The sequence below is a fragment of the Pectinophora gossypiella genome, chromosome 28 (assembly GCF_024362695.1).
Source record: "Pectinophora gossypiella chromosome 28, ilPecGoss1.1, whole genome shotgun sequence".
Taxonomy (NCBI): Eukaryota; Metazoa; Arthropoda; class Insecta; order Lepidoptera; family Gelechiidae; genus Pectinophora; species Pectinophora gossypiella.
In genome coordinates, this window is record NC_065431.1 from 3,155,824 (window position 1) to 3,169,275 (window position 13,452).

General features: G+C 40.8%; 1 protein-coding gene across 1 annotated transcript in view; it reads left to right on the top strand.

Moving 5' to 3' along the window:
- The first annotated feature begins 11,640 nt into the window (after positions 1-11,640).
- LOC126379171 (scavenger receptor class B member 1-like) overlaps positions 11,641-13,452 on the top strand; it is a 34,693-nt gene continuing 32,881 nt past the window's right edge. Inside the window, exon 1 of the mRNA XM_050027833.1 lies at positions 11,641-12,007. Within this exon, the coding sequence (XP_049883790.1) occupies positions 11,758-12,007 (250 nt within the window). The 5' untranslated portion in view covers positions 11,641-11,757. The remainder of the gene's footprint in view (positions 12,008-13,452) is intronic.

The following is a 13,452-nucleotide window of genomic DNA, read 5'->3' on the forward strand; positions in this document are numbered from 1 at the left end:
GCAAATGAACCGCAATACAACTGCGTCGTACTGCCATCGTGAATGCCGATTCACGAAGAAAATAGACAGATAAACGAAGGGTTTTAACTGCAATCCAACTGCAAATCAACCGCAACTCAACTGCAAATCAACCGCAATTCAACTGCAAATGAGCCGCAATACAACTGCATCGTACTGCCATTGGGAGAGCACATCAGGAATTTCTCGAATCGTACGCGCTGAATTCGACTTTATGAGTTTGAATATCCGGTTTCTAGACAATGAATGACTTTCCAGGCTTCATTCCCCAAAAATAATATGAATGGTGCTGTTGAGATTTAACTTGACAATCATGGGGTATATAATTCAAAAATACAATTTAATGGTAGAAGCATATATAAAAATAATTGTTGCTTAATATTTGGATCTCATTATAAATGTATATAATTATGTTGCTACTTATATTGCATTTCTTTATTTTGTTGATCAGATTAATAATGGAAGGAAGATGTAATGTTGAATTCATGTATCTCTCTCTCTTTATTCAAGAGCTGCGCTCTTGTCGGTGGAGTAATCGCCTTCAATACTCCATAGATAGGGCGTTTAGAACGGTGGTTGCCCCAATCGCCTTCCGTTCCGCAGTACACCGACCAATTTCCTAATCGGTGATGTTCTAGCTAGAGCCCTACCAGAATCCATTTCCTCGGCCTCCCAACCAGTACTGATACCGCTGCTGCCCGGCATCAGGGGTGCGCTTTTGAAGTAGCGACGCCTACTCGCTACGTCACAATTCATTTATTTTCTATAATTAACACAATTGCTGTAATTGTTATGCGAATATTCATTCATTCACCAGGCAGTTTTGGTCTTCATTGGGCTACATAGCTAAACAAAATACAGAATGATGTCTAATCTGCCCTCTATATTGAGAGTAACCATTGGTTCTGAGATAAACAATTCTCAATGAAAAAACACATTTTGTTTTCATTAGCTGTTACTTATCATGGCATGTTGATATTTTTGTTTATCTATTTGTAGAATTAACTGGGTTTCCAAAATTAAGCTCATGTCATGGTTATTTGTTGTTGCCTACAATTATCTTTTAAAGGTTTTTTTTTGACGTCACTTATTGTAGATTAACTGTAAATGGCATTGACTTGGCCGGATAAATGGGGATCGCGGAGGGACAACTGGCCTGAGGGTGCCCAGTTCAAGCCTGAGACTCAGGGCGTCGTCTGAAAGGATGTTGGCAACATCAAAGTCTTAATTTAAATTTTACTGTAATATATTTTCCTATGGCAATTTTACAGCTTTACGCCACGGACTTTGCCGACGAGGCACGTTTTCTTATATCTCCTAACTTTATGTAAATATTTCCTAGTTTTTTGTTACAATACAGTCCACTTTAACATCTCGAAGGGTTTTATTTACCGGAGCTACCATCGTCTCCAACAAGGAAGTGTATTTGAAATAATTAATCGACTCTAGTGGGTCGATAGCTATAAGCGCTGAATGTCGATTACCTGTCCCTTTCCTTTTCAGCGGATAAGAAAATAACAGGTATACTGCTCAGTCTGTATCCACCTGTATGCTGGGTATAGGACAGGTACTTATAACTTAAAATAAAATAAGATGGTGTCTACAGGAATTAGCACCTATATTGAAATTTAGAACCAATATCCATATTGAAATACCTATAATCACTAATTATACTGAATTAGCCGTTCTGCTTAACACTACTTAATAAACATAATTTTGAGTACAAGTTTAAGTACCTATCTGCAGGACAGCCTCCGTGGTCTAGTGGTTAGAGCGTTAGGCTTACGATCTGGAGGTCCGGGTTCGATTCCCGATGGGGACATTGTCGAAATCACTTTGTGAGACGGTCCTTTGTTTGGTAAGGACTTTTCAGGCTTGAAGCACCTGATTGTCCGAAAAAGTAAGATGATTCCGTGCTTCGAGGGCACGTTGAGCCGTTGGTCCCGGCTATTAGCCGTAAAAATACCTCCACCAACCCGCAGTGGAGCAGCGTGGTGGAGTATGCTAAATACTCCCTCCCGTTGATTGAGGGGAGGCCTGTGCCCAGCAGTGGGACGTATACAGGCTGTTTATTTATGTGTACCTATCTGCAGATATGACAAAATTGACAGTAACGACAATTAGTCATAAAAGGGACAATATGGGTGATACGCTGATCAATTAGTCATTGCAATATGTATCTTAGGGCTTCACATCAAAATTGTCTTCATATTGCTTGTGGCGTGCGACCTACGGGGTATAACGTAGAACCCTTGCCCAGGGATACGGGTGAAGACTTCAACGGTTGCAGAGGCGGAGATGGGAGCCATCGGTACGGCAATGCACGACGGAAGGGGCTAATCACAGGGACTGTAGCCTGGAACCTGACAGAGGGCAGCAGTAACTGTCAGTACTATTCAGAGGCGGAGGACAGGAGTCCTATCATGGCTTTGAAATAGCCTACTCTGGGCGCCATCACATTCGCGTCAGACAGAGTACTGCGGGACGGATGGCAGGAGGGAATCCACTGCCCTATTTTTCTCTAAAAAAGTAGCATGGAGAATGCTACACCGATAAGAGCGTGGCTCTTAAATTAGTGATGATTGCTTGTGGATTTGCGCACCCCATTAAAGATTGCAGGCGGTTGAGTTATGTAAAAATTACTGTCATGTAATAAGGTGAGATTACAAAGAAGTTCATGATTTTTCTGTACAATTTTCTGTTACAGTTTTTATTCTATAATTAACAAGCAATTAGGTATACCAACAATACGTTTCTTCTCATGATAAAGTTAATAACTTCACTATTTATTTACCTACCTACTTTAATTAGGGTTCCTTCGTACTAACACAGTTGGTTTCACTATTATAGATGGCCATACGGCTCACCACAGTGAAACCGTGATAGCCCAGTTGGTAGAACGCTTGCCTCTCACTTTGAGGTCGCAGGTTCGAATCCAGCACAGGCCTAAGCCATTGTCGAATTTGTTTTCGAATTCACGTTTGGATCATAAATGATTCACGTGCTCAGCGGTGAAGGAAATCGCGAGGAAACCCACGCGAAGAAAAAACCAGTCCGTTTCAGGTTAGGTCACACCTCCGAAAATGTATTTCTCGGGAACGGGCAAGCGTTCTATCAACTTACCACGTGTTAGGACACCGACCATGAATCCCTTCCAAAAACTCCTTTGGTTCGCGCCAAAAACTCCCGCCACCCCAAGCCAGGAAAAAAGAAAAATAAAGTGGACTCGACTACCGCCGTCGCGCGTTTCTATACAAGAAATTTCTAAAATAACATAAAAGTGTATTAATTCAAGTTGTGCTGTTTAAAATTAATCTGAAAGTGCACTAGCAGTCTCCAGAGCACCCCGGGGTCAGAAGAAACCAAATTCAACAATCCTGTAAGTACCTTTCCTTTGGTCGGTGTTTTTGTATGGGCAAGTCTACTTTTCAGATTCAAAAATATCACTAATCTCAGTTATCCAACATTTATGGTCCTTCGAGCCGGATTCAGTATATCAAAATAGGTATTAACAGACTATTTCATATATAATTTATGTTATTTTATTCAAAATATTAAATTTACAACATCACATTTCATTGTGCAAGTATTTGTTCAATAGTTCTATTTGTCACAGTGTAATATCATATTTAATATATTTTTTATACGTAGTCAAATACTTAGAATCTATTTCTACAGTGTAAATTACTTTTTGTTCGGTTTTACATAAACAGGCAGTTGTAGGGACGCGTTGTTCTCGAAGTTTCTAGTACATTTTTCTTCAGTTCAAAATGGCGAAAGAAACACCTACAACTCCATTTTTGACCGATCTTGATATCAAAATAAATACGTTAATAAATAGAAAAGAACGTTATTTTAGGCGTGTTCAACAGATGTACGATTTATCTAAAATTGTCGAAAGTGATTCCACGTTAGTTAACAAATTGTTGGTGCGGGTCAGTGAACTCGAATCTTCTCGCGAATCATTCGAACGAATTGTTGATGATATTTCTGCGCTGGAACTAAAGCGTAACCCGGCGTATATAATTAACGACCAGGAAATAAAGGCTTTCGATGACTTGTATTACGAAGTTAAACGTATTTTTCATCAATACGAAACTGTTTCGAATACGTCAAAAAGTGGCGGTGAATTCAAATATGAGCGAAGCGGCGGCTCTCAGCCTCGCTTACCTAAAATTGAACTTGTTCATTTTGACGGAAGGTTAGAGAATTGGATTACATTTCGCGATACATTTATGAGTTTGATTCATACAAATAATTCGATAGGTAATGTCGAGAAGTTCCATTATTTACTTTCCGTAGTAACCGGGCCAGCACTTCAAATAGTGAAAAGTTTGCCTGTATCGAGTGACAATTATAATATTGTCTGGTCATCTCTGTCGGACAGGTATGAAAATAAGCGTGCTATAGCTACCCGCTATTTGGATAAATTGTTCGCGTTCAAACCTTTGCCGAACGAATCTGTTAGCGGATTGAATTCCTTTTTAGAGACATTTCAAGAATGCGTTCAAGCGTTAGAATTATTAAAAATCGATGATTTAGCGGGATTTATTCTTTGTTATATCGGTTTACGTAACCTGGACCCGGTTTCTAGACGAGAATTTGAACAAAAAATCGGTATAAAGGAAATACCTATTTTTAAAACATTAAGCGAATTTGTATCGAATCAGGCGCGTATGTTGGAAATGTCTAATCCTCCTGTTTCAAAGCCCGTTTCAAATAAACCCATTCTAAATGCGGTTCAAAACAAAACTAATAATAATAGTAAACCTATTACAAAAAATGTCAATTCAAAAACCTGTTTGGCGAGCAATGCGGGCCCTGATAATTCTAAGAAGGCATGTTTGTATTGCAATAAGCCATTTCATTCGATTTATAAATGTTACGAATACATTGCGCTGTCTCCTAAGCAGCGAATTGAAAAAATAAAAGATTTGCGTTTATGCGAAAATTGTTTGCGTCAAGGTCACACATCTAATGAGTGCCCATCGAAGATAACATGTACGGTGTGCAAAAACAAACATCATCACACGTTGCATTTAGATTCCAATGTAACTTTGATAAGCACGGGCTCTGATGACAGTTGTGATAACGACTTTAATAACGATCAACAGAATCGGGTCTCCTTGGCATCGTCATGCTCGTCTGGGTCGACAGTTATGCTGGGTACTGCGGTTGTACACGTTACGGATGTTTCAGGCAAATATCAACCCGTGCGCGTAGTGATCGACAGTGGTTCTCAAACCAGTTTTATCACAAATGATTGTGCACAGCGATTAGGGCTTCCACGTCAGAAGTGTAACACTCAATTGTCGGGCCTAGGCGGAACAGTAGTTCGCGATCACGGTATGGTGTCCTGCACTTTAAAGCCGACCATGTCTAATGACCCTGTTTTTAATATAAAAGCTGTGATCATTCCGAAAATATCTGGCGATATGCCATCTGTCACTTTGTCACAGGATTTAGTCAACGAATATAAACATTTGGTGTTGGCTGACCCTACTTTCTATCGCTCGAGTCGCATTGACATGTTGCTTGCCAGTGACGTGTTTCCATTCATTTATGATGGTGGCAAGTATCATCCGTCACGTCAAGGGATACCGCTCGCGTTAAGTAGCATTTTCGGGTATGTCATTACAGGCCAGCTGTCAGTGAATACCGGTGCTGGCGGTGTGTCGACTTGTATGTTCACTAGTAGCACAGTTAAGGTGGACGATTTAATTAAATCTTTCTGGGAAACCGAAAGTTTATCCTGTGACGTACCTAAAAATCCAGATGACGTCATCGCTGAACAGATGTTTGTCAGTGACCATAAGCGTGATAATACCGGTCGATACATTGTGAGCTACCCATTCAAACCTGACGCGAAACTGGGCGATTCTAAACAAATTGCATTAAAACGATATCAAAATTTGGAACGCAAATTATCTCGTTTACCCGATCTAAGGGGCGAATATAAAACGTTCATGGACGACTACGCGTCGCTCGGTCATATGGTCTGTGTCGGTGACGTATCGGAAGTGGAATCGGCGTATGTCATTCCCCACCACTGCGTTCATAAGCCTGATAGTAGTACGACAAAACTTCGCGTAGTTTTCGATGCTTCGTGTCAAACTACAAATAATCAATCTTTAAATTCCGTTTTATATACGGGGCCCAAACTGCAAGCTGATCTTGTGGAATTATTAATACGTTTCCGTTTACGTAACGTTTGTTTATGCGGTGACATATCAAAAATGTATCGTAATATATTAATTGACAAATCACAACGTCAATTTCAACACATATTGTGGCGAGATTCGCCCAACGAGCCTATAAAGATGTACGAGTTGTGCACAGTCACTTACGGGGTAGTCAGCAGCCCGTTTTTAGCCATTCGCACGTTACAGCAGTTAGCCGCGGATGAAGGCGATCGTTTCCCTGATGCCGCCCGTGCTCTGCGTGAAGGTTTTTACGTTGATGACTTGCTTTGGTCAGTGGATAGTGTAGACGACGCGCTGACACTTCAACATCAGTTGGTAGAATTGCTAAAGCTTGGCGGTTTCGAATTGCGCAAGTGGTCGAGTAATAGTGCTCAAGTTTTAAATAAATTGCCTAGTGATCAACTCGAACCACCTGTTCAGTTCGATGACGGCAAAACTATGGCTATCAAGATTCTCGGCCTGCACTGGCTACCTGAAGAAGACGCTTTCTCCTTCCGTACCACACAGATGGAAAGTAACGTGACGAAGCGCTCCGTGTTGTCGGAAATAGCTAAGTTATTTGACCCTTTGGGGTTCGTTGCGCCTTGTACTTTTCTCGCTAAAACTTTTATGCAAAAGTTATGGTGCGCCAATTTAGGTTGGGATGACGCGCTGCCTAATGCGCTTCTCAATGAATGGCGTTTGTTTTCATTTCAAATACCTTTATTATCGAAACTAAAACATGACCGACATGTTTTTGTGAAAAATCACATTACAGCTCAAATTGTGGGTTTTTGTGACGCGTCGACGAATGGTTTCGCTGCCGTCGTGTATATTCGCAGTCAGGACGGGCATGGCAATGTCAAGGTTAGCCTACTGTTATCAAAATCTAAGGTTGCGCCCTTAAAAACAGTATCGATTCCGCGTCTTGAATTAATGGCCGCTCATTTGTTATCGAAAACCCTACAATATGTCGTATCGATATTAGCCAAGGAAGTACTGATCAGCGAAGTACTGGCTTTCACCGACAGCTCAGTGGCGTTGACGTGGATCAATACACCTGCATTCAAATTAAAAACTTTTGTTGCGAATCGTGTGGCTAAGATTACTGAATGTTCAGCCGGTGTTCAATGGTATCACGTCAACGGCACTGACAATCCTGCCGATGTATGTTCGCGCGGCGCCACGCCGGCCCAGTTGCTGCACATCGCTGATCAGTGGTTCCGCGGCCCACAGTGGTTGTACGATCCACAACATATGTGGCCAGTGAGGTCTCTAACTGAGTTCAAAGGAGAACCCCTGGAACTAAAACCTGTAAAGGAAAGTACGTCATTACTCACTGAAGGTGTCTCTCTAAAAAATAACTTTGATAATATAATAAATAAATATTCGAATTTTAACAAACTGCAGCGCATAGTCGCCTGGTGTTTCAGATTCTTACACAATTCCAGGGTTTCTCGGCCTGATAGAATCAGGGGCGCATTGCTCACCGCAGAGTTAAATAAAGCTCACGATAAACTTATTCAAATAGTTCAATCCGAACATTTTGGTGATGACATTGAGTCATTAAAACGAGGTAATCGATGCTCTCAAAGCCTACGTAAACTCGACCCGTTCATTGATAGCCGTGGTCTTCTCATGGTGGGGGGTAGGCTTTCACACGCAAACTTACCATTTACTCAACGTCACCCTTTAATTTTACCGAAAAAATGTCATTTTACGAACATTTTAATTGATTATTATCATAAAGTTTATTTACATGTCGGACCTAGGACTTTACAAAACATATTAGTTCAAAAATATTGGATTATAGCCGCTCGCTGTGTTATACGGTCTCGCCTTTCCAAATGCGTTACATGTTTCAGAAATAGGCCCACTGTAAATCAACCTAAAATGGGCTCTTTGCCTAAGTGCCGCTTACAGGACGTTTACCCGTTTCACACGGTCGGTGTCGATATTGGAGGTCCATTTTATACAAAAGAAACAAATAGACGCAATGCCAGAATCTCAAAGTCTTACTTATGTCTATTTGTTTGTTATTCGACTCGTGCGGTTCACCTTGAGGTCCTTTCGGCGTTGACTACTGAATGCTTCCTAGCTTCATTCGATCGGTTTACGGCTAGGCGTGGTCTTCCACACACCATGTATTCGGATAACGGTAAAAACTTTGTCGCGGCCGGTAAACACTTAAACGAAGTCGTTCAATTTTATAATGCAAGTCAACGGCAGCTTATTGACGGTTTTACAGTCAGAAAAGTGACATGGAAATATAACCCCCCGACAGGTAGTCATTTTGGGGGCATTTTTGAAGCCGGAATAAAATCGGCAAAGTACCACTTGAAGCGCGTAGTAGGTACTCGTGCTTTATCTTTCGAAGAGTTGGGTACTCTTTTTGCTAACATAGAAGCGATTTTAAATTCGCGCCCTTTGTGTAGTTTGTCTAATGACCCGAGTGAATTCGACGTCCTTACGCCAGGACACTTTTTAGTCGGTCGTCAATTGGTATCGGCTCCCAATTACGATCTTTCAGATATACCGTTGAATCGTTTAACACGATGGCAGTGCATTACGCAGGCCGCTCTGCACTTCTGGCGCCGGTGGAAGTCGGAATACTTGCACACATTGCAACAAAGGCAGAAGTGGTTTGTTGATACACCTAACTTAAACGTAAACGATTTGGTCTTAATTCATAACGATAACGTACCGTGTCAACAATGGAGTTTGGGTCGTGTAGAACAGATTCACCCTGGACGTGATGGTAGAGTTCGCGTTGTTACATTACGTACACAAAATTCACGGTTACAACGGCCTGTTTCCAAATTGAGTCCTCTCCCAAAAGAGCAGGACCAATAACTTTGTTGTTTATTTCTATCATAATAATATCATTCATACACTTAATTTTTTATTATACAGTCCATTAGCTTATCTTATTATAAAAATATATAACTTAGTTTTCTTTGTCAACAATAAAGTACATTATAAGTAGTATATTTAATAATTCTACTCTTGTGATGTTATTACCTATTTTGAAATCACTGTTGATTTCGGTGGGGGGTAAATGTTAGGACACCGACCATGAATCCCTTCCAAAAACTCCTTTGGTTCGCGCCAAAAACTCCCGCCACCCCAAGCCAGGAAAAAAGAAAAATAAAGTGGACTCGACTACCGCCGTCGCGCGTTTCTATACAAGAAATTTCTAAAATAACATAAAAGTGTATTAATTCAAGTTGTGCTGTTTAAAATTAATCTGAAAGTGCACTAGCAGTCTCCAGAGCACCCCGGGGTCAGAAGAAACCAAATTCAACAATCCTGTAAGTACCTTTCCTTTGGTCGGTGTTTTTGTATGGGCAAGTCTACTTTTCAGATTCAAAAATATCACTAATCTCAGTTATCCAACACCACGGTTAATTATATAGCACTGGCTTATACAGGGTGTTAGTGACATCGTAACGAATACTGAGAGGACTGATTCAAACCTTTACTGAGTTAATAGCGAGTGGAATTTTCCGTCGCAAAATGTATGTACTTTTTTGTGTTTTTTAAATTATATTCAATTCTATATTTTTGCGATGGAAAATTCTACTTGATATCAACTCAGAATCATGCTCTCAATCATCCCTCAAAGTTTTCGTTACGATGTCACTAACACCCTGTATAGTCATGAAAACGAGTACCTCCTAGACACTTCATTAAATCATCTAGAAAATTTGGATGATTTATTTCATAGAATTTGACTTGCATTATTACAACTTACAGAGGCACGAAACAAATGAAGAAAAGACATTAAAATTCAGATAAAAAATCTTTAAATGCTTCGAAGGGCACGTTACGCCATTGGTCCCGGCTATTAGCCTTAAAAACACCTCCACCAACCCGCAGTGGCGCAGCGCGTGGAGTATGCTCCATACCCTCTCCGGTTGATTGAGGGGAGGCCTGTGCCCAGCAGTGGGACGTAAATAGGCTGTTTAGATTATGTAAGAAGTCTACCCAAAAGCAATTGCTAACTTTGTACGGAACCTTCGGTGCGCAAGTACGTCTTGCACTTGGCCTAGTTTTTATAGGTCTAACAACATCGTAATAAACATTGATTATATAAAATTACTCAACGAGATATTGAGTGTGTTCAAACAATAAAATTACTTACATTGTTTTCAACTGTCAGTACTATTTAGAGGCGGAGGACAGGAGTCCTAGTACGGCTTTAAAATAGACTACTCTAGGCGCCATCCCACTCGCGTCAGACAGAGTACTGCGGGCGGAAGGCAAGAGGGAAACCTATTTTTCCCTACTAAAGTAGCATGGAGAATGCACAGACAAGAGCGTGGCTCTTATTAATTAGGATGATGGCGAAACAGTTTGCCGTGCCATCAAGAACATTAACAGTGTTAATTGGCTGTTTGACAGTTGTAACAATAAAGTATGAAATATGTTGGTTATGGTAGTTTATCATTTAACGATAATTATCCAATAGTTTTTTTTATTAAGATCATTTTAAAAAATGTTATTTTTACAAAAAAGAATGCGTATCTGTGAGTTACTAAACCCGAAACGCGGGCGGCCATGATTGAGCTTCTTGTGACGTCACATTTCACAAAATAAACAAAAACTATCTGTCAGGTTTCACGTTATACTGTTTGACAGTTTCTTTGTTTGTTGAACTGTGACATCATTGGGCTAAAGTCACAAACAATATAGATTGCGCTGTACAGGTTTTCCTTCGTTTAACCTTCTAATTTCATGGACGGCGTCCGTGGTCTAATGGTTGAGCGTTGTGCTCATGATCCGGAGGTCCCGGGTTCAAAACCCTGGAGAGACATATCACAACAGTGTCTACAGGAATCAGGGCCAATTATGTGTTACTTATAAGATTTTATGTGGCCATTTTAACCCCCCTGGTAAACCATATCGCGGTCTATTATGTCCGAGCCAACTGTGTTAGTGAAAAAAAGAGTAAATGTAAGTAAGTAGATGTTTTAATTATTTATCATCATCATCATCAGCCCATACACGTCCCCACTGCTGGGGCACGGGCCTTCCTTATGGATGGATAGGGAGATCGGGCCTTAAACCATCACGCGGGCCCAGCGCGGATTGATGGTTATTAACGACTGCTAATGCAGCCGGGACCAACGGCTTAACGTGCCTTCCAAGCACGGAGGAGCTCGAGATGAAAACTTTTTTTTTGTGGTCACCCATCCTATGACCGGCCTTTGCGAAAGTTGCTTTACTTCAACAATCACAGACCGAGCGCGTTAACCGCTGCGCCACCGAGTTTTAATTACTTATTATGCGCATATACTCGAGTTTGATAAACTATCTACATAAGAAACAGCGGAGAAATAAGAGCAAGAATCTACACGCAGTTCACACAGATAACCTATTTAACCATGTATCATATTTAAAAAAAAAACAGTGCCACAGATAACACATTTTGACCCGAGCGGGCAGTTATCGCGCGACTGCCGTATTGAGCGCGCGTTCTCGGTTCCGCGACAAAAAATGACCATTTCGATTTAAAAAAAGTTTTTTCTTTTTTGGGATTATTTTTCTAAAAACAATGGAGCATCAGAAGTTAGAAAACATGGCGTCGACAGCCCTTATGTTGCCAAAAGAAAATGGGGATGAGAAGGTAGTGATTTTGACGCCAGGAAATGGTGTTGGGAAGATTTTGATCAGGGAGGACACGATCCTGGCCAACTTGCAAGGTTGTGCTGGATGTGGCAAGGCGCAGTTCACTTGTGGTGGAGGCTCCAAACGATGGTCTGCCCTTTGTTGGGGGAGGCAGTCCGATAGGAAATATTACTGCTGTAAGTATAATTAACAGTATAAATAATTAATTCTGTGCTTCCATGCACGTTAAGCCGTTGGTCCCGACTCATCATCATCATCAGCCCATTAAAGTCCCCACTGCTGGGGCACGGGCCTTCCCTACGGATGGATAGGGAGATCGGGCCTTAAACCACCACGCGGGCCCAGTGCGGATTGGTGGTTATTAACGACTGCTAATGCAGCCGGGACCAACGGCTTAACGTGTCTTCCGAAGCACGGAGGAGCTCGAGATGAAAACTTTTTTTTTTGTGGTCACCCATCCTATGACCGGCCTTTGCTAAAGTTGCTTAACTTCAACAATCGCAGACCGAGCGCGTTTACCGCTGCGCCACCGAGCTCCTCATTCATGATTGTTTACTCAAATAGTATGAGGAACTGTCAAAATTTAAGAACACTCAACAATAGCGACACCTGATGGGAGAAATATGCAGATATTTTATCCTCCAAAATTAAAAATATCGACCATAAACTGACAGTACCTAAGATAAGGAATCTTCTGAAAATAATAACGTTCACTCATTCATTCATTCACTCTTTGAATCATCTTAATGGAAGGTTATCATGAGTTTCAAATTACCGCTGATTAATTGAAACGAATTGATCAATTAATTGAAGCATGCTAAAGAATCTATGACGAGAAAAAGTTCCGTACAGTTCACCGCACTAATTACATACATAATAAGCTCACGACTATACCCCAATCGGGGTAGTCAGAGGTACATATATCGCAAGATGAACTGTTAGACTAATTACTTACATATGTCATTGTCCCATTTTTAGACTCATTTTTATAATTAATTAGAGTATTTAGTAGGAAAATCCGTGATAGCGCAGTTCGTAGAACGCGTGGCTTACATAGACGTGTTACGGGTTCGAATGCCGGCTTCGGCTCTAAACCACTGAATTCGACTTTTAGTTTGAATTCATGTTAGGATCATAGATAATGATGATATCACGTGGTTTCCAGGTTTTGTGCCCGGTTAATGGCTTAAATATTTTAAACTACGCAACGGATTTTATGCGGTTTTTATAATAGATAGAGTGATTCAAGAAGACGGTTTATATGTATAATGGCCCCGATTCCTGCAGACACCGCCTAATTTTATTTTAAGTTATATCCGTCATTTTCATATCCGTCGAAAAGGAAAGGGACGGATGATTCACAGCTCTTAATTTTAGGAAGAATGAGTAAATGAATGAATAACCCGGCCGAATCAAAAGGTACGTCGCTGGTATGCAATCCGTTTGACGTGCTGTCTACTTAACTGTGTCGGGTTATTGACGGATGTAAAATTTTTAGACGGTTGGTTTAAATTTGTGCTTAAAATTTGACGTGTGTTCCATAAATTTTATACTTGTCGATTACCCGTCCCTTTCCTTTTCGGCGGATAAGAAATTGACAGATATAACTTAAAATAAAATT